Source organism: Falco naumanni, chromosome 4 (genome assembly GCF_017639655.2).
Source record: "Falco naumanni isolate bFalNau1 chromosome 4, bFalNau1.pat, whole genome shotgun sequence".
NCBI lineage: Eukaryota > Metazoa > Chordata > Aves > Falconiformes > Falconidae > Falco > Falco naumanni.
In genome coordinates, this window is record NC_054057.1 from 77,412,983 (window position 1) to 77,439,267 (window position 26,285).

The 26,285-nt window shown below is 37.5% G+C and overlaps 1 protein-coding gene across 3 annotated transcripts in view; it reads left to right on the forward strand.

The window, feature by feature from the left end:
* Positions 1 to 22,323, forward strand: part of CPPED1 (calcineurin like phosphoesterase domain containing 1) — a 49,658-nt gene extending 27,335 nt beyond the window's left edge. For all 3 annotated transcript variants that reach the window (XM_040591343.1, XM_040591342.1, XM_040591341.1), the window contains 2 exons: positions 3,816 to 4,238; positions 21,120 to 22,323. In XM_040591343.1, the coding sequence (XP_040447277.1) occupies positions 3,816 to 4,238; positions 21,120 to 21,352 (656 nt within the window). In that variant the 3' untranslated portion in view covers positions 21,353 to 22,323. The remainder of the gene's footprint in view (positions 1 to 3,815; positions 4,239 to 21,119) is intronic.
* The last annotated feature ends 3,962 nt before the right edge of the window (positions 22,324 to 26,285 follow it).

Here is a 26,285-nt window from a genome sequence, read left to right on the forward strand (position 1 = left end):
AAAATGCCTCCTCAGATGTCTGGAGAGTAGAAGTTCTCTGAAATGCAGTGTCATCACACAATATTGAGTCATTGACCTCTTACGGCCTCGTTTCTCTGTGAATTTATGACCAATAGCTTTGATCATTAAAAGAAGTCGGATTAGCTCACTAGAACTTCCGTTTCTTGGAAAATGACATGACCTGGAGATCCAGGCCAATACCCACACCGTTCCCACCACACCTGTGCCCCCCACAGGGGCTGGCAGGCTTCTCCTGCCTTGGTGGGGGGGAGTACTTGGATTTCTCCTAACACTGACACAGAAACACCTGGGCGTACCACCTAATAATACCATTATAACTCCCCCCTTCCCATCTCCTAATTCGTATCAGTAGAAAAACAGGTGCTGTTGTTAATCAATTGCCAGTTTTTAATTTGGAATATTTTGGGGGGAAGTTACAGTATTGGTGGAGGTTACTGTAAGTGAAGAGTTGCCTCAGATGCAGGAATTGCTCTCAGCATGCATCGCAGAGATGCGGTCTGGAGGTAAACAGTGCTTCGAGTTGTTTTTATAGCTAGTGCCTTAAAACAGACCCAGTGCTTGGAATTCCAAAGTAAACTGTGGATTAGTAGCTAAAGGATTATTTCTTATGCAGAATAATCTGTGTATTCTGCTGACAGAAGCCAGCTTCAGCAAAAACGCTTTAAAAGTACTTTCTTGAAATCTGCTCTTGCAGTGTGTGAAGGCAGGTCATCTTGGCTCCTTTAAGCAATGCAGGAAAGCCTGTTGGAAATGTTTAGGTAAACAGTGATACAACACACAACAGAAAGCTGTGCTGCCACAGAGACGTTAACGTTGCACCGTTACGTTCCCGTTCACTTTCAAAAACGATAGACTGGGAAGCTGTGGGAAATTGTAGGCAACTACACTAGCAACAGTTCTGACTTTCATGTTTTTCATAGAAGCCAAACTGCCCTCTACGGGCTTTTAATTTGTGAAGTCATTTATCTCAGGGCAGGACTGTATTTACAGAACCTAACATAAAGACAGAATATTGTAGCCTGGGATTTAAAAATGTCAATGCACATGATGCCAGGATAAACAACAGAAATTAATTTCGGTTACATCTACCCTGACACTTCTCAAATTATTTTTTATCATTGTCTCTTGGTATTACATTTTTTTCCTGTTCATCCACAACAAACCTCTACCTAAGCTAAAGAAATACATGTAATCAAATTGTTCTTCATACTAATTGGAATAATTAAATACTATACATAGATAGCTCTGTGCCCGGTAGAGATTAAAGGGGGTGTGCTTTATGCTATGGCAGTGACCACTGTAGTTTTCTAGCGGCTTTCTCCTTTTCTTTATCCCTTCTGTATCTTCTTTATCTATTAACTTACCTCAGTTTTAGAGGAAGGTGCATTCAGGGGGGCGCCGTGCAGTGGTGTGGCTCACTGTAGCACAAAGTGTGTGCCGCTGTAGTACAGCTCACCATTAGCGTGCACATCTTAGCCCTTCCTCTCCAGCACTACACCCAAAGAGTACAGAGACAGTACTTTGCCTCCTCCCAACTTTATCTCCATGGGTTTCTCTTCTTTTTGAAGTTGTTTTGACCTTTTACCAAGAAAAGGTCAAGCCAAGATACAATAAAATAATCTTTACTTGGTGTGATTTCCTAGACTCCTTGGGCAGAGACCTTGTTTTCCATTTTGAGCAGTCTGTTTTCTGCAATAAAACACTGAATAGGTCTCTCTGTTGCTATAGAAATAATATCGCATTAAATGAGGGAACTAGCGCCTTGCTGTCGACAAATCTAATCTAAGTGTTAGTCTCTAGAGCCTGCATTTCACCACTGGGAAGAGGTATACATAATTCTACAAATTATTTCTGTAACTTATGCATAAATGTCTTTATACTCTGAAACTGTTAGCTAAATTTCCCAAAGTGATAGCATGGAGATTAACATGGTGTAATGTGTTTACATATATCTTAACAGAGCTTTCCTCCTCGCCTTTTCCCCACCCCCCCTCCCCCATACATTTTCATATTTATAGCTTGAAATTTCCAACTCTTTGCATAGGAAGGTCAGGGAGTGGCAGGAAAAGCAGCTTTTTCAGCCAGGTACCCTACCCCATGGACAACAAAGTGTGCCAGATTTACTTAAATTTTATTTTTATTTTTTAAAATCCAGCTCCCCAAGTAATATGAGATGCCATTTGCCCTGTTGTTTCTCAGATTAATATTTTCTATTATTTTCTCTTTCAGATCAGTATTTTCTATAACTGGAAGGACAGTCTAAACTGGCCACCATCCTGGTGCATTAATATACCCCACAAACTGATCTGCTGTCCACTACTTTCTAGACTACACTGGGAATCATATTCCCAGTATTTCTCAAGTTACTCAAAGATTTTGCTACAGTAACTTTCTGCCTCGTTAAACACAAGAGAGTTGTGGATTTTGACTTTTATGCACCACATACCAAATCTTACATCTGTCTTGATGTTTAGACATAACATGAATATGGCTTTTTCCCACTTTTTCTAAAGGTGTAGCATTCTAGTAACAACAATAAGGTAGTACTTAACCCTATATCTATAGGGTATAGAAAAGGAATTGAAATCTTCAGTAATAATAGTTACTAAGGGTCAGTGTTTGTCAACATCTTGATCGTAGAGTATTTTGAAGAAACATAGAGAAAAAATCTTTTATCTCATAGTTACATTACAGGAGCCCCCGATACATTTCTGTATGTATGTGTAGTTACAAAAATAGAACACTAATTAAAAATACATTATGATTGATTTGCATAGACCTGTATGCAAATGTATATTATAAATCTATTTCAGGGTTCTTGTAAAAATCCTGTTACAACTTCTTAGTTAAAAAATGCAGTAATTATTTATGAAATGTGCCCATGTTAGATACATGTTATGTATTGCAGGACAAAATACAATTTATAAATGTTCAGTTTAATCCATGAAGAATAAACATATCAATGGCCTCTGGTTAAAGATCACTCTTTAGAAAACTTTAAAAACCCTCTGTCATTATTAAACCCCTTCTTTTTAAAAAAATCCTTTCTGATTTTTTTTTCAGTGAATTTAAATTAATCTAGCAATTACATAAAACTACCTAGACAAGGACAAATTTCTGAAAACCAGAAAAGCAACTGCCTGGGTATGCATATTAATATAAAAACAGGTGTGGGAAAAAGTAGCAAAGTACACAATTACCTTTCTTTGAAATTAATGCCATGCTCATGATTAAAACAGGCTCATCATATAAAGAAGTTACCACAAGATACTAATTATATTTTTGCTGTTAAAGTAGTTCTTGAAATAAATAAAAAACCACGCCCCCCCCCCCCAAAAAAAAAAAAAAAAAAAAAAAAAACACCAAAAAAACCTAAATTCCTTTGCACAGCCATAAAATACAAACCAGAAGTTGACCCGGTTTTTACCTTGTGTAAAGCTGTTACATCATCCAAGGCTGCTGCATTTTTTTGCCACATCCGTCTATAGATGAAAAGAATCAGCCTGCTAAAGCTTCTGGTGCAAAACACTGACCACTGTATCACCTACTGCTGTGCTATCTGTTGGTTCCTATCCAGAGCCTTGCTTAAAGCAAGTTATTGAAAATGGCTGAGTATTGATATAGGAAGGAAAGAAGTGGGAGGGAAAGGGTTGAGTGGACATACAATATGCGTGTTATCACAGTCACATCTAATATAAAATATTTTCTTAATTTACATAGTTCCATAAATGAAAGCTAACAATAACGATAGGAAAAAATAGCATAAATACTAAAATGTGGGTTTTTTTCTATAGGAACTCAATGGAGAAAGGACCAAGAACAAGATCTAAAGAATGTTTTGAAGAACACTGACCAGGATATACCATTGGTATTTGTCAGTGGAAATCATGATATCGGCAATACTCCAACAAGAGAAACAATAGATAATTATTGCAAGAACTGGGGAGATGACTACTTCAGCTTTTGGGTTGGAGGTGTTTTTTTCCTTGTGCTGAATTCACAGTTATACTTTGATTCTTCCAAATGCCCTGACTTAAAGCAAGCCCAGGATGTGTGGCTCAATGAGCAAATGGCTACTGCTGAAAAACAGAAATGCAAGCATGTAATAGTGTTCCAGCACATCCCCCTGTTTCTGAGAAAACCTGATGAAGAACATGATTATTTCAACTTGGAAAAATCAGTTCGTCAAGAGATAATGGAAAAGTTTCATAAAGCAGGTATTTTCTCACAATTTCCTATTTTAAAATGTTTGTTTCAAATTGTTAATGGTTATGCTGCCAGACAAAATACATTTAACTTACATGGTACTGTTTTCAAGGAATTTTTGGTACTGCTTATAAGCCTCATTGTTCCCTGCAGGTCAAAATTATCAACCAAATCTAATCATACAAAAAAAGAGCATCAAGAAAAACTTAAAACTTTGAAAGAAAAGTTAAAAAGTTAGAAACTCTTTAAAATAAATAGCAAGCATTCCATTTTGCAAGTACTGATAGATGTAAGAACCTGAGTTTTTCCTGCCTACAGAGTGGAAGATCAGGTATTGCCGTAGGAGAAAAATATAGAATTTATGTTTTACATAAAACATGGAAACAGAATTCAGAATTACCTTGGAGGTTGTTTTCTCCCACACTGAGCCAATTTTAAACCAAGAGTGTAATACACTCCAGATTTATTCAGTGTTAAAAAGAATCTTGCTCTGCTAAGATCAATCCTTTGCATATCCATTACTAATAGGGGCCATTTCTGGGATGAAGGGCAGGTGGAACATGCGCTGAACAAGCACATGGTACCAAATCCCTTAGCTTTGTTTGATGACACTTGAATGCCATGGAGACAGACAGAGTACACAGCTCCTCTTCCATGCTGTTCCATTATTTCCTGTTAATTGCCTGCATGTTACTGGAGTGTGTTAGTCCCTCAAAATTCCCTGCCAGCCTGCCATTGCTGCATTGGAGTGGTGTTTTCCCTATATCTGTATGACAGCATGTTACTTGGATTACTGAACAATGCAAGTATTTTATAATATTGTTCCTAATTTACCATATAATTGTTAAGCCTGGACTCATCCAAAACCAATTTCCAAGCTCTGAATCTCCTACTCTTTCCAGCCAGTGGGGCCAAAATTCACAGCTGAGGGCTCTCCAGGAGACTGACATATTTGCAGATTCCAGGATTTAGAAGAGGGTTGTGGGTTGGGTTTTTTCCCATAAGGAGACACATTAAGAATACGTCAGTATCTTTTTTTTAATTTCTGTGCTAGCGTTAATATAGTGGGGAGTATTGCTTTTGGAAAGTGAGGCAGCTAAATGACTGCTCATGTACTGTTGCCTAAAAACAGGTCCTGGTTCATTGGAGAGCTTGTTAGCAGAAGGACGTTGCCATACAGGTGTATCCCAGTAAACAAGCATTAGTGTGGAAACCCAAGCAGTGCTGTTCTAGAGTTTTGTCGCCCAGATGGTTTACTAACATTTTGGAACACTCAGTTGTCATGGTTTAATCCCGGCCAGCAATTAAGCCCCATGCAGCCGCTCACTCACTCCCGCCACAGTGGAGTGGAGCGGATTCTCTCCATCAGGGAGAGAATCAGAAGAGTAAAAGTGAGAAAACCTGTGGGCTGAGATAAAGACACTTTAATAGGTAAAGCAAAAGCCGGGCACGCAAGCAAATCAAAACAAGGAACTCATTCACTGTTTCCCATGGGCAGGCAGGTGTTCCGTCACCTCCAGGAAAGCAGGGATCCATCATGTGTAACAGTTACTTGGGAAGACAAATGCCAAAACGCCAAATGTCCCCCCAATCCCTTCCTTCTTTCTCCCAGTTTATATACTCAGAATGACATTCCATGGTATGGAATATCCCTTTGGTTAGTTGAGGTCACCTGTCCTGGCTGTGTCCCCTCCCAGTTTCTTGTGCCCCTCCAGCCTTCTCACTGGCAGGGCCTGAGAAGCTGTAAAGTCCTTAACTTGGTATAAACATCACCCAGCACCAACTGAAAACAGTGTGTTATCAGCATTGTTCTCACACCAAATCCAAAACACAGCACTGCACCAGCTCCTAAAAAGAGAATTATCCCAGCTGAAACCATATGCTTAATCAAGAGGTAAAAGAAATTACACAAAATGTTATTATCATAATATCTATCGTCATTATGTTATCATGTTTCTTAGAGAAACATTTCAAACTAATGTGTATCCAGAGGCTTAACCAAAAGTTGGGTAGGTTTCAGGTGACGAGGGGAAGGCAGAGAGAATGGGAAGCCAGCAATACAAGACAACTCTGGAAGAAATTCCCAAATGCCTTTCTGTGCCAGCATTCCATTTGTACCTTCCCTCCGTCATTTCCCGTTGTGTCCTTTGTTCCCATTCCCAAAATGACGCATTGTTTGGTTCCTTCATGAATATATTAAAACATTGATCTTTTGTTTGCTGTGTTATACAAGAAGTAAATGAGTCAATAGGTAATATTCACAATCCAATGATCAAACATTTTGCTAATTAAATGAATATAGAGAGCAAGCAGCTCAGTGTAACTCAGACTGCGGAGAAAAATTAGCTGAACCAAAAGTTGGCTCAGAGTTTCCTTAGTAACGGATGCGTTCTGTTTCCATTTTATTATTCAATTGAAGAACCGTCTTTGTAAGACCACAAAACGTTATCAGTGGATTGCAAACAGCAGGCAGTTACCATGGTATGACAGATGCACAGACAGGCAATGGCACCACTTATTTTCTGACTCTGCTTTGTCAAAGAATAATCGATTTCAGCATATCATTAGACATCAAATTGGTTTTCCCCCCATTCACTTCACATGTTCTTGGCAGACTGAAGCACAAGAATATTGCTAATGAAATCCCAATTTACTTTGCATGTTGTTGTTTTTAATTATGACTTGCAGTTTAAGGAGGCTAACCCCTTATAGCACTTAATTTAGAAATTTGGTATAACTATTTATTCTGGGAAAAGAAAGTAAGTCTAGCTTTTTAAGGAGTCCACCAGGCTGCTACTGTTGTTCTTCCCCTGACCTGCCACCAGTCCCTCCTTCCTTCTGCTTTCTCACTCTCAGATTCAAGTGTTTCTAGCCACTCTAAAGGTTTGTTGTGTAATTATGTAAAATTACAGTGTAACGTGCATGTTTGGGGCGTTGCTGTGTTTGGCAATGCAATGTTATTATATGAGCATCATATTTTAGTTGTTGGTAACCCAGGATCAGACCTGGAATTACCTCAGTTTTCATGTTTATACTTTTTCTGTAAGTGTCAAACAGAGCTGTAACTCACCTGGTTTGAGTGAGACAGGAGAGGAAGGACAGTCTCGTAATTCAGGTCTTTCCATGAACAAAGAAATTCATATGGGTATGTGTAGGGAATAATCAGATACTTAAAGTATGATGATATTGCACAGGTGCTTTAGAGTGAGGTATGCAATTTCAGAAAACTGTTATTTTAAATTCAAAGCCCAGATTTTCTGTAGTTATTCTCTTCTAATCAATTATGTATTACATAATGGTTTTGGTTTAAGTATCCGCTCATTACAAGCAGAGATAAAAGACTAGCTGTAGAGGCTACATCTGGTACGAAATACTGAATTACATTTCTCACATTAGAAGTGTCCTTAGCAGTTGGGCTAATTAAAGATAAAATCATGTTCTTATGATAAATATTTATAAATTGAAAGTCTGGCACTTGTAAACACATATTACTACTATGCAAAGTTAAGCCATGCTTGTAAGCTGCACATCTAAGAAACCCTCATACTCTGTTTTCTTTAAATGCATTCTAACAAGTGTTGTCCTAGAAAAAGTGATTTCAGTGACACTGAAAATCAACTCAGTTGAGAGTATAGTTTATCATTAATATGAAAATTCATTTCTGAAAGCAGATTTGTATAACTTCGGAAAGTTTAGCCTCAGTTGTCAGTGCTCTGGCCCCTCTACGTACAGAAGCGAAGTACAGAAAAAAAACCTGTGTGCAAGGACTGTGAATGAGCAGACCTGACGTTCTCATCTGTGAGAGCGGCTGGAGTCACTCGACTCTGCTGTGTGAAATGCATATTCAGCTTTTAAGAATTACATAGTGCTGATATAAATAGGTTTCCTCATAGCTTTGTAGGGAAAATAAAGAAGTAGTAGTGGTCTAGCCAAAAATCTGGTCTGCATGTCATGTGTCTTTGATAAACGTAAGTAATAAACTAGGTCTTAAATTAAGCGGTTATGTAATGGAAGACATACTTTTTCTTACATATCTTATTCCCATATAATTTTCTTAGGACGTTAAAGACTTTTTTTCTATGACCTGAAAAGTATGGGTACTTTTTGTTGAGCTATACACAATCTTTTAAAGACCTTTTTCCCACTGAGATTACTTACATTCCTTAACACAACATAGTAATAAGTGTTTCTTAATGGCCCTAATGAACTAAAACATTTAAGCAAATGTCTGAACTTGTTTAAGAGCTCTGCTTTATAAAACCTAAATTAATAGCTGCATTTTCACCAACGAAGTTGAGAAAAGGCATTTTTGTTCAGAGTGAGATGAAGAGTATAGGTGGTCTATCTAGGTGAAAGATTTTGTATCCAAGAGAGAATTACTAGATAATAGACATAAGTGTCCAGCTTTTTTTAATTAAAAAGTTTTAAGTTCATCTAAATGTGTTCAAGGTATTTTTTCAGATGTGGTTAAAAATAATTTTTACTTATGGGGAAAAATAACAACCTAACTTTATTAAATGGCATATTTTTTCATTATATTTCTGACTGTAGATGCTGTAATTCTAACACCTTTACTCATTAAGAAAGTGTGATAGCTACGTTCTCCCCTTAAAAATGTTATGACAGGAGAGTAGTATTAAAGGAAGAAGCTTTCTGAACATCCACAGCTGAGATATATTGAGCACAAAATTAAAGCATGGAATGTTGAAAGCTGTTGTTTCTAAAATTTACCAGACAACATATGCTACGTTTCATTATTTTCTTTATTGTGTAATCAAAGTTGACAAGGCAGTAATATTTTCTTCTTCCTGCCACTGAGGCCTTGATTTTGGCAAAGCCCATACACCAAGTGAGTAATCTCAATGCTTGCTTTTGTGTTGCTTTGGCAGTATTTAAGATAATTGAGATTAAATACTTTCAACTTTAGTGATTTAGGTCAACCTCTTTCAACCCTGAAATCAGGCACTCACTGTATAGGTAGAGTGACCAAATTTAAGATCTTCTACATCACTGTGTAAGAGGTTTTTTTAAGACCAATCCCCAGGTATGATAATGTAATCTAGCATGTAGATACACTTAAGACTTTTTTTTCCCCAAAAAAATTCAGCAGCAAGTACAAAAGACATTTATTTAATAGTCTGTAATGACATTAAGTAACAGTTGTTCTTAGATCAATTTCTGAAATCTTTTTTATCCACTGGGCTGTAGTTTTGGTTGATGAAAATTTCTTTTTGATCCTTAAAGCACATGGCAAACCAGGATAGTTCGGAGTTTGTGTCAAGTCTCTGACAAAGCCTCACTTTCAAGTTGAAAAAGCAGCAAAACCAGGAAATAAATTCCACTGAGAGGTCACAAGAGGCATTCACAAAAATTAACTTGAAGCGCAGAGCAACCTTCTACAGACGGCACCTCTAAAGTGTCATTTAGACCAGCATTTTAATTAGGTGATCTGGACTGACCCTCTGGGTGTGCTGCTTGTTTCTCCTCTGATTATACTGAAAAAACAAGTGAGACTAAGATCTTTCTCTATATAGCTCTACTCAGTGTTGTCCTATATAAAAATACTTTTCACAGATACACTTTGCAAAGTAATGTCTCCCACTTACACGGACCCACTGACCACCAGTTTCATCAAGCTCTGGATTCTTTAGCGTACAAAGCAAATTTAAGGAGTTTTCCTGCAAGTTTGCAGGATCATGTTTGTGAACAACAGTACATGGCATATTTTTATTAAGGTGCTTATAGTGATATGCACTATAAATGCTCATATTCAATTCTGTTTTATTCACACAACTCCTCTGATGAAGGAGGTGGCATGACATAGAGCTTCTAAAGGGCTACACAAAATTCTGTGATGTTGTTATTTAAGGTTGACTGAAGAGTTTACAAAATGATGGGTGTTGATCCCCGACACTTACCAGTGGGACAGCTTCCTTCTACTGGAGCTCTGTTGGTAGCTAATGATTTGGGCTTTTTTGGAGGACAGGGTCTGAGAACTGCCTGAGCACGAACAGTTCTGTTAACAGTGCTGTGACTGATGCTTTCACATCTGCGCTGCTTGGAAGACGGGGCGATGTGAGCACCCTCAGACTGCAATGAGGTAAAATCAGTTCTATTCCACATGAGAGGTTTTGTTTCCAAAGACTACTAAATATTATCATTTGCTCTGTAGTACTGGGGTCTTGAAAAAACAATGTATAGCACCTCCTTTGGGGAGAAAAAAGGTATGGTAAAAAATGCCTGTGGTTAATGTGTGCTCTTGTAGGGGAGCCGAAAGAACATAATTTTGAGGTGCAAGATTGTTCTAAGGACAGGTATTCTGTTGAACTGACCACATTGTTCAGCACTGCAGAAAGCAGCTGTACGCTGCAAGTGAAAGGAAGAAAAAAGAAAAGCCAGTTTGTGCCTGATACTCCAGGCGAAGTGCTCAAGATCAACTTATCCATGTGACTTAAATGGTTGTATTTGCCAGAAACGTTGTCTTTAAAAAAATAGATCTACACATACATCTGTGTGGGTGTACACACACACACACGTCTCTTATAGTAGCATCTCCCTGTGCCTGAATACTACTTATTTTGTTCTTCTGCCTATGAAAACTCTTGAACTACTAGAAGTACTAGAGTGTTGATAAAGTTCAAGTTTTTCACTCAGTAAAATTTATTTTTTTTACAGAATTGGCTTTCCACATGTTTGCCTCCATTTCGGCTCTACTGCTGCTCCTCTCTAGCTCTTGCAGGTTTGGGAACAACTATATATAGGATCCGCTTTTGCTAGTATATCCTCTTTCTTCAGTCCTTGAATGAGAGTTTTGTCCAGTGAAGCAGTGATTTTTAGATAAGCCTAATTCTATTTTAAACCTGATTTTATCATTCAACTTGAACAGCTAACATAAAAGCAGAGTAACCAGACCAGAATTATGATCCCTGTAGCACGGTCTCCTGCTTCTCCTACTAACCAAACCCTTGCGAAGAGCACAGGAGAGCAAGTGCATAATGGTATTTCTTCCAAGTACTCTTTCTATTTCCAACATTTTTTCTTTCAGGGACTTAGTGTACCATATTAATGTTATCAATATAGTGCAATTTAATGATTCTCTTATAGACTGGTTCAGTAGATTTTTGAAAACTCTCAGCTTTTCACAGTGCTCTGCAGGAGGGAGTTTCTTGTTTCACAGCTATGTGAAGAAATGCCTCCTTTTGTTTGCTTTGAACTTCACCTGTAGTCTGTATTGAGAGCCATAAATCTGTAAGTGAAGGGCAGTGAACACTGATTCATGTCTGCAGTTACTGTAAAAAACATTAATTAGCATTTAAAGGGGATAATCTGGACCATGTGATAAATTTCATTGCTCAGTCAGAAAAACTTTTTTCCCCAAATTCTTTACAGAGTGCATAGGAGGAGAAGCAAGGTCTGTACTGTAGCCATTACATATTTATTATGTCATTCATATTGCACTAATTTAGCCTTCTCGTTCTCTTACAGTCTCATTTGCTTTTGCTGAGAAAAGCATTTATTTAATTGAAGGCTCAGTCTAAATAAAGCATGCTACTGATTGCCTATGCTGATTATTCCAGGCATTCTCTTCCTAATTTGGAAAATCTGCTTGCTTTTCTTTGGTTTATTTTTATATTAGTAATTTTCTTCCTATATTTTTACACTGCCTGTAGTGCTGGGTTGAGCAGTTTGAATTTCCAACTGAGGCTAGGCCAGTCGCATTTTGGATGCAGCAAACCTGCTTCAAAATGGTTTTTTTTGTATGTTAGGAACTAGAGCTGGAAAACAGCTTCTTCTGAATTCAGGGGGTTTTGGAAGCAAGCCGTGGAAGTGAGTGTAGTTATAGAAACTGAAATCAGACATCCCTGGAATTTAAACTAGTTTGAGCCTGAATTCCAGCCCAGTATCATCTGATCGTGGGAGAAAAGTTGTTTTCCAGGTGACATGTTTCTTTATGAAATAATTTTTAATATTTCAATATAAATGAGTGCATTGTTTTCCATCCTCGTTTAAACTATTTGGATTTCTGTAATCACTGCAACTAGATCTCCTTTGAGACTCAGGCTCAATCTGTATTTCTTGAATTAAACTAGCAAGCATCAAATTTTTCAAGAACTTAGGAAAACAGATGTATTTCACAAAATCTTACCATTGCATTGTTATGGAATATGCCTGCTGTCTATTTAAAAAAGCAAAAAAAATTCTTTGCTAGCATTTCAAGTTTAAAAGTAGAGGTATTTTGTAGTGACTTAACTACTCCTTAAACAGAAAAAGTGGTCAAAACACTGACTGAAAAGATGTGGTTGTCTGTTGGCCCCCATAGAGAAGGCAGGCCATAGTCCCCTTTCTTTCTGGTCTCAAATGGAGTCGAAAACATGCAGAGTCTTCCATGTTCTTGCATTTTTCTATGCTACAGAATATACCAGCAGCAGAGTACTGAGTAAGGGACTCTGGGAATTACGGGTCTGCAACTGCACAATAAGCTAAGAACTGGGATGTAATCACTCTCAGAGGAATTATCCATAAGACACAGCTAAATGCCTTTGTTCTCTTACAGTGCAGTTATGTCAAAATCATGCTGACCCTTTTCCCTGGTGCTGCAGAACTGTTGTTGAGAAGCGTTTCTCTGAGTGATAAAATATAATTTGTGGGAAGAAGACGATGCACTTTTAAAATTCTGTAAAACAACCTTAGCTACTCCTGCTAACAGACAAACTGTCTTCTGCATAATACTCAGTGCGTAGCTTCTTTTCAGGTAATGAACTATTTTCTCATCTGATTCTTGTCAGGAATAAAATCAACAGCATGCTAACACCACCAAGGCAGCTGAAGTTGTCTTTCAAATTTTTCCCAGTATCACCGGTCCTGGAGGAGGGGGTGCGTATTTTGTATACAGCTCTGTTTCTTTCAGAACGTTATTCTGCTTTGTCTGGTTTGGGGGCTCAGAAGTGCTGTAAGATGGTCATCATCACAAAAAATAATCTCTTTTAAATCAGAGCTACTGCAGTCTGTGAGGATGCGATGGTTGTACACGTGCTTCTACGCAGGCTCCTGAGCCTGGCTGGCCTGGTCATCCCTTTCTGAACAAATCATTTCCATGAAGCAGCCAAAGCAAATCTCAGATACTTGTTTCGATGTCCTTTCCTGATGGGCCAATGAGTCAGTTTAACAGTACCCATTACACCATCTCTGCAAGGAAAGCCCTTTTTAATCATGTACTGCTTTGGCTCACAAAGCTTGATGAGAACCAAGAGAAAATGGGAAACACTGGTAAAAATTGTCCATCTTGCCAGAGCTCTTAAACTGAGAAAGATGCGAATCAAGAGCTTGCAGAAGGTGCTGCGAGGACTACTTATGTGGTGAGCTGGCTTTAGAAAGCAGACATTGGAAATCAGGGAGGGGGCACGGGAAAGTCTTCAGAGGTGGTTTTGAATTTTCTACTGAGAAATGCCAACAATAGAAACCATGAGCAAAGTGTTCATATCAAGTTTTTAACTTGGAAGAAGGTATCCAAATTAAAATACGAATTTTGTTTCAGATTTTTAAAACTTGAGTTGTGCTTTAAAAGATTCTGCTTATGAATGAACATACAGATAGCATCAAAGCTAGCATGATGAATTACCTGAGCTATTAATTACCCTCTGCAGCAATTACCCCTCTTGCCTTGCCGAAGTCACTGTGTAGCCTTACAGGCTGAACTGACATAATGCAGTGTGTGAATTAGCATAAAACCAAAGTATTTAGTAACTTGTTTCATGGTTAGGCTAATGAGGCGTCTAAGGCTTATCAACAGATGTTAAGTATTACATCTCTTCAGATGACTCTTGAACAATCCATGTTTTGGTTGGTTGTTATGTCATGAATTATTTATGCTAAATAGGCTGCTTTGGGCTCAGAATTTGTACGAAAATAGGTATTTCTTTCTTTAGTAGGAACACATTATTCTGCAGGGAAAAAGAGTTATGATCAGATCTCTGGAAACAGTAAATCTTTTTGTCTTTTAGATTCAGCTTTGTCAGATCAGAACTAAAAAGGACTTTTTGTGCTTGGAACAGAAAATGATGGTAAATTGCATGGCAGGAGGAATCTTTGGTTTACTAAAACCAGAATCAATTCCTGTATTTAAATATTTTTTTTCAAAGACATGGATTTTTTTGTACATTGATTGATTCTGAAGATTCATGTTTAGTGTACAGACATGAGGCTCATTGGGTTTAGGTGTTTTCATGATCCAGGTACTGTTTTAGAACAGACAGAGCAAGATGTGGTGTCCAACACTGCATGGTGCCCAACCTGAGTCTCTGGCTTCCAGTCCTGTTCTGATCAGAAATTAATTTGGCAGTTCAGGCCCTTTCTCCCTAGCAGATACATGGTAACTGTTGTATTGTTATGTAGTCTGACGTCAGATGATGATGATCGCAGAGACAGTGTGTGTAGTTTGTTTTCTGGTGGTGGTGCTGGGGGTTTAGTAACTATCTGTACAGTTTTTTACTTTATTCTGATTTTAATCCCTTTTTTCTTTTAATGAATTATCCATTAGATATGAGTAGTATCTTGAAGTAATGGATCCTGCTTTTTTTGATTAATGGATACTGTGAAACCTCCAGTCACATTTCAATTCAAATCACTATATATATTTCATAGAAAATGAAATACTGAACGCTTGTGAAGGTGCCATCCTTTGGACATTTATTTACACAGTAGTTGTTTAGTATTTCTTGTTTAGTATTTCATACAGCTTTTATATCAAAGCTTTTCCCAACCCCTATTTCAGAAACCAGGGATTAAAACCAAATCACTGTTCTACCTTTTTTTGTTGTTGTTGTAGTGGGAAGGGACTGTACTATTTTGTGTATAGTTGGATGCATTTGACTGACCTGAGGATACCAGAAAGCAAGCTATAAAAATGAGGTCTGCCAAGACACTGTTCTTTCCTCACAAGAGTTTAGGAAAAAGAAAGGGGGTTGGGGAGGAGTTCCTAGCAACTTGCCAGTATTACTTCAGAAAAACATCTGAAATGAATAAATTGAGTGCATACATCTCTAAGATTCTTTTTATGTTTAAGATCAAAAGCAAGAGCAAAGTAAATTGCCTGCTTGTCATCTTAGCATTATTGCATTGAGTGGTTCACATTTCCTTCTTATGCTAACTAACAAAAGTGAGTGGAATACAGTTGAATGAACAAAAAAGTGCTATTGAAGAAAAAACATCATCAGTTAGACTTCTATTAATACATAGCAGTGACCTGTTTGTTTCTTTGTTCAAGATGTAACATACTGTAACATAACAATAACAAGAATTAATACTAGCACTGGAAATAAAGAGTACCTGAGGTCTGGGCAGAATTTTCACTGGGAGATATCTAAAGCAGATACTAAAATCTAGCAGAGGCTGATGCAGAGCAGCTAGATCCACAAGGGCATTTCAGCGCTGAACACCTGTCTAGTGCAATTAGGATCTGAATGACATACATATGCTAAAAGGCTGAACAGTACCCATAAACACCAGCTTGTTTAGGCAGAATCTGCCTCCCATAGCCAACAGGGGGTAAAAGGGGTTTAAAATCACATCCTCTCTGGTCGCAGGTATGACATCTGCACTGCTTACAAATCATTCCTACTTCAGTTCCATACCAAAATACCTTCTTGAGTGTAGGCAGTTAGCAGGAGTTAAACATAATCATGGTGAAGCTGCAGTACTTGCCTAAGAAAAAAAGCTGCACAATTTGTGGGCCAAACGTTTTATCTGGTGTCTGCCTGCTGTCTAGGATGGGTTTCTCAAAATCTTCCCATGAATTTTCAGACAAGGGGAGATTCTTTTGTTTTCTTACAGCATAACTAAAGTTGCTTTATTTTGTATCCTCTGTCCTCCTAATCACACTGAAACTGTATGTTGGGGGTTGGTTTACATATACAATGTCACAATGTCACAATGTCTTGGCTTCTGTAAATTCTCTGGATGGTGTGACGATGCTACTTTAGGAACACAGATGCTTCCAGTAAAAAGAGCACACTTATTTCCCATACTAAAAATGTATAACATGGGTTTACATCCTAACTAACTTTTTCATAGACTAGTTTTGCTTACCTGCAGAAGAAGTGGAAAATACTGAAAAGAACTTGTTACTGTAGTAGTACTGTCACTTACCAGAAGCTGGTAAGGGTATTTTACAGATCTAGGTGGTGCAGTAATCAAGCAGGCTAGATGTGAGCTTCCTGAATGTTCAATCCTTGATCATTTAGCTGCCACTTAGCTCTGCAAGGAAAAACCAAGATACAGTCGGGTCCATGCTAGGTGTGAGACTAAGAGTAGAATCTAGAATGCTGCCGGAGATCCTTATTTAAGCACTTGAGGGACAGGAAAGTGCTACATATGTGGATCCATCACAGGCAGCTCCAAGTTGAAAGCAAATCGGTAACGTTCAGCTTAGTGTGTCATGTTCTCCCCACAAATGCCTTCAGAGGCTGCAGTAAGCAGCCTCATCTACTCAGCTTCCACTCCTAGCCCATCAGGGCTTGTTCTTTTACAAACAACGCCACAAGGCAAGATGGATCCTACTTTAATGAGTAGGATGTCATATGTAAAGGTCCCACAATGTTCAGTTTTGCTCTCTGTATTAGGAGGCAAGAGAAGAGAATGCCCAGCCGTGCCATAAACAGCTCTAGATGGACACATTCTGTCTGTCACTGCAGAAGGGTTGGGGGATGGAGGTGGCAAGTGTGGCCTCATGGTTTGGACAGGTGTGCATGTAATAGGAAAGAAACACTTAGTTCTGCTGCTTGACTGACTTACATGTATGTTAAACAGTCACTGTAATAAGCTACAACATGGTAGCAGTTGAGAAGTGACTGCTCACACTGACTGTAACATCAGTTGTAAAACATCTTTATATTATTATTTTATGGACCCAAATAATATCTAGGAAGTACAGAAACTGTGCAAAAAGCCCATTATGTCACAGGGCTTTTATATTCCACCTTTGCCTTCTGAGGTATTCTGAGAGAAGTGGAGGGCCTGCGATGGCGACCAGCCCCAGCCCCCAGGGAAGTCTGCTGCCTCCCTGGGGCCTGGGTAAGGGATGTTACTAGAAACTCCCTTGTCTGGTACGGCCCGCCACGTAATGTATTTACAAATACGTTAGAAACAAAAGGAGGGGCAAAGATAATCTTGAACTTGAGGATCTCAAAGGTCCTTTCTTAAGGACTTAAATGAGTCTGTGATTCTATGACTGGGTTTCTCCTAAGATTTAAAAAAAAACCTAAAACCAAACAAATAAAAAAGCCCCCCAAAACCTCCATGAACTGTTTTGCTAGGTCCCAGCAGCTGAGTCAGAGCAAGCTCTCAAAGTTATCATGCTGATTTACTAACAAGTGTAACTCATGCACCAGACAGATGAGCAGGTTACACTGCACAAAGAAAATTAGTACTGATAAACTAAAATATGATAACAGACAAGTTCTAGCTGACAATGACCATGTACCACTGTTCAATATAAAGGTAACATCATTCTCTGTTTTCCACCTTGAGTCATTTGCTATCTGGGAAGGCCTTGGATTTTGAAATATGAAAGCCTGTGCAGCTTTAACCAGGCACACAGCAGAATAATTTATATTTTGCTTTCCAAGCTGCTTAATTTTTAACAATACTTTGAGCCTAGTTTATATATTTTATATCAGTCTTCAAATCACTCCCACAAAAGAAAAGGACATATGTAGCCAACGGTCTTAAAGCAAGTTCACCTCACTTTCCTTTTCATTTCATTGCTGTGAAAGAGGTCTAAAGCTACTGCAGGAGAAAGGGTGGAAGGTGTTTCTGGCCAGAAAAACAAGGATTTCCTTGTGAAGTTATAGTGCATTCCTAATCACAGCTCTCTGCCTTTAAATTGCCTCTACTCTTTTCCAGACTTTCTGCTGTCTGAAGGCAAAAATCACCTGCTGCTAGCTTTTGATTTTTTTATATGTCATTTAAGGTTATAGCATCTCACAGATTACCCATTCTCTGGCCTACCACTTGAACAGGACTAAGCATCTCTTAACCTGTTAAGCATGGAATGGCAGATGGCTGGAATATATGAAAAATAACAAATGAAGTTTGATGTTGTCATCACAGTGTCTGTCCCTGTGTATCTTTATAGGCTTACTCATTATTCTGTAATGATAAAAACAATGGTTGGAAAGGTAATTATCAGTGCTGCAAATTTAAGGATAGCTTTTAACCTGGGGTGGTAAACAAGACCCTCACTGTGTGCAGAGGAAAGGAGTGCCATCAGGGCACACCCCACACGGCCCATAATAGCTGGCGCTTGTCCCCACACATGCTAAGCTTCACCCTTCTCTGCTGTCCTCCACTGGAACAGGCACATGTTTAGATCTTTGCTTGTTAGTTTATTTTTCGATTAAACACAAATTATGTTCAGCAAGGTACAGCATCTATAGAATAGTGCCAGCATTTTCCTGTTATAGCACAGCAGGTTTTTAGCCAACATAGTAAACTAATAGGAAAGATTCAGTTTCATAAAGTAGGCAGTTATTTTGATGACCTGCTGGCTATCTAGTCATGGTTGTCAGGGAATACTTGAAGTGTTTTCTGAGTCACTTAGTATTAATATATTTTGAGATGCTTTATGTAGAGCCATCAAAGTGTTACTATGATTAAGGAGCACACAACCTATTGTATTTCAATAGAGAAATTACACCTAAATCCTTCAGGTGCATTTGAAAATTTTTGAGTTGTCACTAATAGTTTTGTAAATCAGCATCAGATCTAAGCAGTTCCTGTAACAAAATATAAAACTAATTTACATGTTTTGCACTTGATGATAAACAACAAAATTCCCATCTGGTCCAGTAATTTTTCTGTTTCACAACAGTATAAAATAGCATTAGATGCAGCTTCAGGAAACTGCAATAGTCTGAAATCCAAGGATCTTAGACTGAGCATGCCAAAAATTAATCCTGAAACCTGTTTGTAAAATTAGCTATTTATACTAACTCCACATTTTCATTCAAAATAAAATATGCACCATCTTAAATTAGCAAGAAAGCTGATGAATAATTTTTTGCTGAACTACAAATGTTGTTGACTATGATGCTCAGCTGTATCTATCAACAGTGCACAGAATGGCTAACTGGTGACATAACGTGGAAATGAAATGCCTGTCTATGATAGCATATTTTCTCTTAGGAAGAAGCTAGGTTCTCAACTCTGTTGTTAATGGTTTTACAAACTGTGACAGGAAAAATACTTACTTAGCATCAAAATGACTTTTTCTTTACTTTTTTGACTCACAAGACTAAACAAGGTTTCATTATTTTGTATTAATAAATACATTTGATTAAATTTATAAAACATCACATGGGGAAGGGAAAATAATCTATTTGGTAGTATGAAGTTGACCTCTAAAGACAATCAGAAAAGTCATTCAGAGTAGCAAATACAGCTTCTACCAATTTATTTGCTTCTGTTTGCAAGGTAGAAGAAACAAAATCAGAAATTACTGGTGGGGAGGTGAGGATGACACAATTTCATTTGATTTGAAATGGTTTCAAAATTTCTGCAAAAATCCCATAGCTACTGAGGAGTATGGCAGGCAAGTAGACCTGGCATATGGATCGTCTTTAGAGGCTGGGCAAAATCAGATAGCATTTGCAAACTTAATTTTTGTTCAATTATCGTGTTCTGAGAAAAGGGGAAGAATGGTTGGACTTTAAAACATTCATTTGGCTCATCAGTTAGACAATGAATTTGGCCAAGGATTTCAAAGTACATTATAAAGCCTTAAATATGAAACATGTTTGTCCTCCTTACCTGCTGATGCTTGTCATTTAGCTTTTCTTCTACTTCTGACCAAGCCTGGATGTTACTTGCATGCAACCTTCCCAGAAATTTTCAATACAGCATTCTGTTGTCTCCTACAATAGATCAAATGTATTTCTTTCTTTTCAAGTTTATAATGGAGTGGTTTTTTTACCCCAAAACAGTCCAAATATATAAATAGTCTATTTTTTTGTAAAAGGAAAGAAACATTACAGCCTTACATCATTAAAAATACAGAGGAAATCAGAATAAACCTGCTTGCTTTGTACCCTGTACTAGATAAATGTTAATTCACGTCATTACCAAGCCTGACTCCTCTTGCAGGTTGTCAACCTTTCCTTTTTTTGGTTGTTCTCATCTTTCTTCCCCTCTTATTATAACTCACAACCTCTTCTGCTTATTTGGTTTCTTTGATGTACCTGGCTCTGTTCCATCAGTGGATACCCACCCCACCCCCGCTGATGTCTTTGAGAAAAGATTACAAATTATCTTCTCTTTTTTTTTTTTTTTTTTTTTAAGGTTACTAGCCTTGGGTAAACAAGGTTTAAGCTCTCCTTAGAAAATTTTGTTTGTTAATTGACAAATACAGCTCCGCAGTCCTTGGCTTTCAACTCATGTTTCAGTAGCATCATTCTTTAGGCTATCACTGAAAATTTTTTTCTGATTTTAATCAATCTCCTCTAGAGTGTTCCTTCTTTCTAGCCAAAGCAGTACCAAGAAGACAAACACACCTTGTAGTAAGCATAAAGAAGCTGGAGTCCAGTAACCCTAAGCAGAGCTAGTACAGCAGAATGAATTATTTATTACTATTAGAATTATTTATTGCTGTTTACTAATTATTTGTTTAAAATACAAGTTCACGTAGATGGTTTAATTTTATGCTTTATGAACCATTAAAGAATGAAGATAAACATAACACCTGTAGCTGTACTTGCTGTGGAACTTTCTCTACAACCCCAGCAGCTGTGTAAGCCTCAGCATATAACTGCAGCATTATCTTTTATTGTAAACACATTTTATACATAACCTGCAACTGCTAACTAAATGCGTACTCTCTTTTTTCCTTTTTTCTTTAACAGGCATTAAAGCTGTGTTTTCTGGACATTACCATAGGAATGCTGGAGGGTCCTACAGAGGACTGGAAATGGTGGTTTCATCAGCAATAGGATGTCAACTGGGAGAAGACACGCATGGGCTTCGAGTGGTTGTTGTCACAGCTGAAAAGATTGTTCATAGATACTACAGTTTAAATGAACTGAGCAGTCAAGGCATAGAGAAAGAGCTGCTAGATATGCTTGCAAAGCAAAATTAGGCTATGTCAAATGGTATGATTTTTTTTCCATATTAGACAAATAAAAAGTTTCAGAAAGCTTCCCCCAGCTGAAGCTACAGTTTTCTGATTGTGCACCATGCCCCAGAACAGATCTCAATTTGTTATCATCCTAAATAACAAGAAAGCTGTTGACATGTTTATCTTGTTGAAAATGAGACCTGTGAGGAGTATGGAAAAATAGCAGAACTAATACGGTAATCTATCATTGAAAAGAACTGTTCTGAGAATTTTTACTTTGCTTCCAGAGAAGACTTTCTTATGAGAGAGGAACGTATCAAAGTGAGAGTTGTAGCTTCTACACAACTCTTTAACTCCAGTCTATTTTAGTTTCATATTGAGAAATTATTTTATCATCAATAAATTTACTCATTTCTGTTACATTCTGGATAATATAAATGGGGCATTTTTTTACTCTGTAAAAACAAAACCTCTGAAATCACCACAGTCCCACTGACTTTTAGCAACCTTTGCATCAGATCTTGTTACCTAGACATAGTATTTTCTACCATTTCCCATATGTTACTTCCTTAGTTTTTCAGAGCCAGCAGAAATAGGAGAGCAAACACATTCTGTTTAGCAGTCACAGCTCGGGTGTCTGTTTATATCCTGATTTTATGTAATGGAAAGTCTGTAAATGAAGCTAATATAGGTGCCACTGACAAAAACTAAACATGGAAAAACTATTTTCCTTTTGAAATTTAACTACCATTCAATTAACACATATTCTTGCTATAGCTTCAAAAGTTGGAATAATTGCATGGGGAGAATATTCTGTACATAATACTGTTATCAGAAGTCACTTTGTTGATTCCTAGACAAGGGGAGAGCTTTGATTTTCAAATGCAGTATGAGAGTGCCTTACTGTAATATTATACAATATTGAATGTTGAAACCCCTAAAAAGTGTATTTTCTTCACTGGGATAAGTCTTTAAAAATAAATTATATAAAATGAAATTTGTGTGCTGCTATTTACCTGTTTTTTTTAGCAAGTGTATCCTATTTATTTACTGTTAAATATGAAAAAAAAAAGTCTTCACATAATTTAACACATACCTGCTTGTATTTTTTATGTATTTAGTTGAACATACTATAATCCATGCCACAGGTTATCTAGAAATAGAGAGCATGCAGCTTGAGCACCTGAAGAGGAAAGAACACAAACAACAGTGGCTGAACAAGTAATGCATTCTATCCATTGTTCTGTATACTAATATACAACATTGTTCCCTAGAGGATATTACAGGTATTTAAATGGGGCGAGGGAGATGAAACGCTGTGTTGAAGAGTCAGTTTCTCTACATTTTAGTCATAACAGTTTATCTAGGAGGCTCCTTCAAGCTTGATTTGTGGAACTGGTGAGATTCTAAAATTACCTCTGTAGCATTTCCTTGCACCAGTGAACCAGCAGTACCTGCAGATGGACAGGACCAAATGTGGGCTACCATCCCATTACAATAACCTAAGCACAGGTAATGTTTGATTCCAAAAGAAAGAAAATTATTTTGCTTTTATTCCCCACTTGGTTTCACTTAGTTGAATGTTTTCACAGTCTCATTTTCAAGGGAACATCTGGGAAATGAGAACTAAAATCTAAGACTAGATTACTTTGCAATAGGTAGGTACCTAAGTACCCAAGTGGCAGTTTCGTTGGAGTTAAGCACTCATTAGTTCAGATACTGGTTTTAAAAATCTATGTACTTAGATATCTCTTCAGCCACTGACTACTTTTAAAATTTAGTCTTACAGAGCTGAGAGCTATTTTGTAATCACAGCTAATTAACAGTTTCAGGAATGAGACAATGCTAGTTTATGTTTTGCAGAGGGAAGAATAGTCTCTCTCTGATTTAAACCTTTTAAGTCAATTTATATCATGAGGATGAAGAAGTTCAGCAGAGGGACCTGAGATAATCTGAGCATGGAATATTCTCTCTGCTCCAGCGCAATATTGCAAAGCTGAATGGAGGAAAAATTTAAACAGTTTTTTAAAGATGCCTGTTTATTAAAGGATATAATTTTTAACTATATATATAAAGCTTGGGAGATCGAAGCAGAACTTTGGGAGAAAGTCTTCCCACAAATATGAAAATGCTAATAGTAGTAGTATATAGTGTTCTAAAATTTTCAGAGTTACAGTGTACTACTATACATCATAAATGTTTATATAAGCATAATTTTGATTCTTAATAGTATTTTTTTTCATGTGTCACTTCACCAGAAGAAATTCTATGGCATTTTGTCATGAAAATACCACTTAAGTACAAAGCTTAAGTTCAGTTTTAAAAATAAAGGTTTCTCTATATCCTAAATTCTTCTTTTATTTAGTGATTTCTAAGAATATCTTGTAATGTTCATGTGTAAAAATATTACCAGATTTGTCTTCAGTGTGGACGTTTATAAAACAGTAAAGTTGGGCTGCTGATTTTAATTAAATCCTTGTCCTGTGTAGGATTGTGGGACCTAACACTAGCGTTGTGTAGCCATACGTGTTTTGTAGGCTCTTGCCTGGATTTCTATCCCATGTGTTCATGATAGGAGGACAGGTGATCACTAAGTAGTGAGTGTACTTCTATTATTGTTTACTGAACTAGATGGTAAAGTAGAAGAACCAGAAGATATAGTCTTAAAGACTTGATGACAAATGTAATTAACTTCACAAGATGAAGAAAAATATTCTCTGAGTTTCATATTTGAAACATGGCAGATAATGATTTGGGTTCTTACCCTGCAAGTTTTCAAAGGAAGAAAATTAAACTGTGAGAGACCAGCAAGTTGTGTGCATTATTATTACTCTGTAGCCTGACATTCTGATGAACGTAACGTCAGCTGACACAGAGGAATGGCCTCTGCAGTACTTCGACCTGAGTACTGAGCCCATGCCTCATTTCAGTGAATTAAGAATTGCCTGCACTACCTGAAATACGAAGGGGTATCCAGCATTTCATTAGTTGCTAATTTTGCCATTGTCTACAAGAGTAGTCTTAAGTTAGCACACATACTAAACTTTTGGGCATCCTAAAATCTAAGATAGAGGGAAAATAAATAAAATCTATTTCCCTTGCAATGTACATTGTTGCAAAACATTTCTTACTTTGAGTGACAACTTGAAACCTCCACCCAATTTCTCATTCGTATGAAGTGGATGCAATTATGTACAGCTCACATGAAAAACACATCCTCATTTATATAATACAATCATGGGAAGGAGGACTTTTAACCACAGTGTGTTGCTGGACATTGCTGTATGAAGCAGAGTTAAAAAAATAAAAGAGGAATGCGCTTTTTTTACCAGCATAAATGACAAATTTTCTTTGATCACTTTTCCTAGCATAATTGGCTAATTTAGAATTGATACTGATGCTTTAACTAATCTAAAATGGCAGAGGTCCTTGTGGTCACAGTGCCTCATCTTGTTTATGTAAAGTAAAATAATTCATATTATGGTAAATTATGAAACAATCCACCCATGGAGACACTAATTATAATCCAAAAAAACATATTTTGATGTTGAGGACATTAATTTTGTATCTCCAGCAGGGCTGATAATTGTAACTCTCTGTCAGCATATGACTGACTTTTAAACACGATGTCACTACAAGTTCTAACTACTGATGAAACAGGGAGAGAGTCCTCATGCATTTCTGTGGACTCAAGGGGTTGGGCAGAGAAGGAAAAAAAATCATGACCACAATTAATTTCGGTTTCCTGCAGGCAGCTAAAAGGCTGAGATAACCCCTGATGACTTATTAAATGTGGAAAATTCATATGAGAACACCAGAACAATCTGTGAAAGTAACCAAATACTACATAATCTGAGGTGGAGACCTACGAACAGGAGACAAATTATAAAAAAAGTCTTTGAGATCTGTCTTGGTTTGTCAGTTTCAGTGTAGGCAATGAATTTAGAAACACACTTCCTCCAAATCTTTCCAGAAAGGTCATTAAGCCTTGAATACACTTGTTTGTGTACTGCTGGCCTTTAGTTCATTAGTGTCCAGCAGCTAATCTTGCAAGTTTTAAGAGGCAGTATTTTGATAGGACTACAGTATTCAACTTCTGGAGATTACAGACAGGCAATAAATGCTTGATGTCTTGTTAAAACTTAATCACATTTTATGTTGGGAAGGGGCAGTGGCAGAAGTAAAGTCTCTTCCACCATCTCTATTTGCAGACCCAATGTCCTGTGCTCACTCAGCTTCAATGACTGCTTTCTTGCCTCAGCACTGCAACTTGTTTTCTAGTATCTGTTTTTTCCAGACATGATCCTCAAGTAGCTTGTTTTTTATTCTGCTATGAGAACAAATACTTAGACACATCTAACATAAGCAAATATACAAAACTGCTTTAAAAATGCACAGTTCCTCTGTTTACGTATGTCATCGTACAAGCTGTTGCAGGCTAATACGTCATTGTTTCAGCTGATGTTAATGCTGTGAATAAGCTTCTTCCCTTAATGGTCTCATTAAGTCGTCTTTGCAACTACCATTTGAATGCAGCAGTATCCCTTAACCCAAGGGAAACATTTACACACACATTAGTTATCAGAAAGCTTGCCTGCCAAGCAAACCCTGACATTACCTATTACTTTGTGACAGTCACCATGTAGAAATGCTGGTTTGCAGTAGAAAATCGTAAAGAGGGAATTTCAACTTCACTAATATTCTACAGTTAGTAGGAACTTCTTTAACTGCCTACTCTATGGTGACATGAGACGTCACACCACTGGCAGGTATGGAAATGCAAAGCCAGGTGCTTTAGGGCCACCAGCAGCCAGTTGCCATGATCCACTACCAAAATAACATCCAGCAGAGGGGCAAATTTCTTAAGCAAATAGCAGACATTTACTAAAAAGAGAGCTAATATGAGAAACCTTTCTATGGCCAGGCACGTTAAGGCCCAAAAGGTGTGAATCTG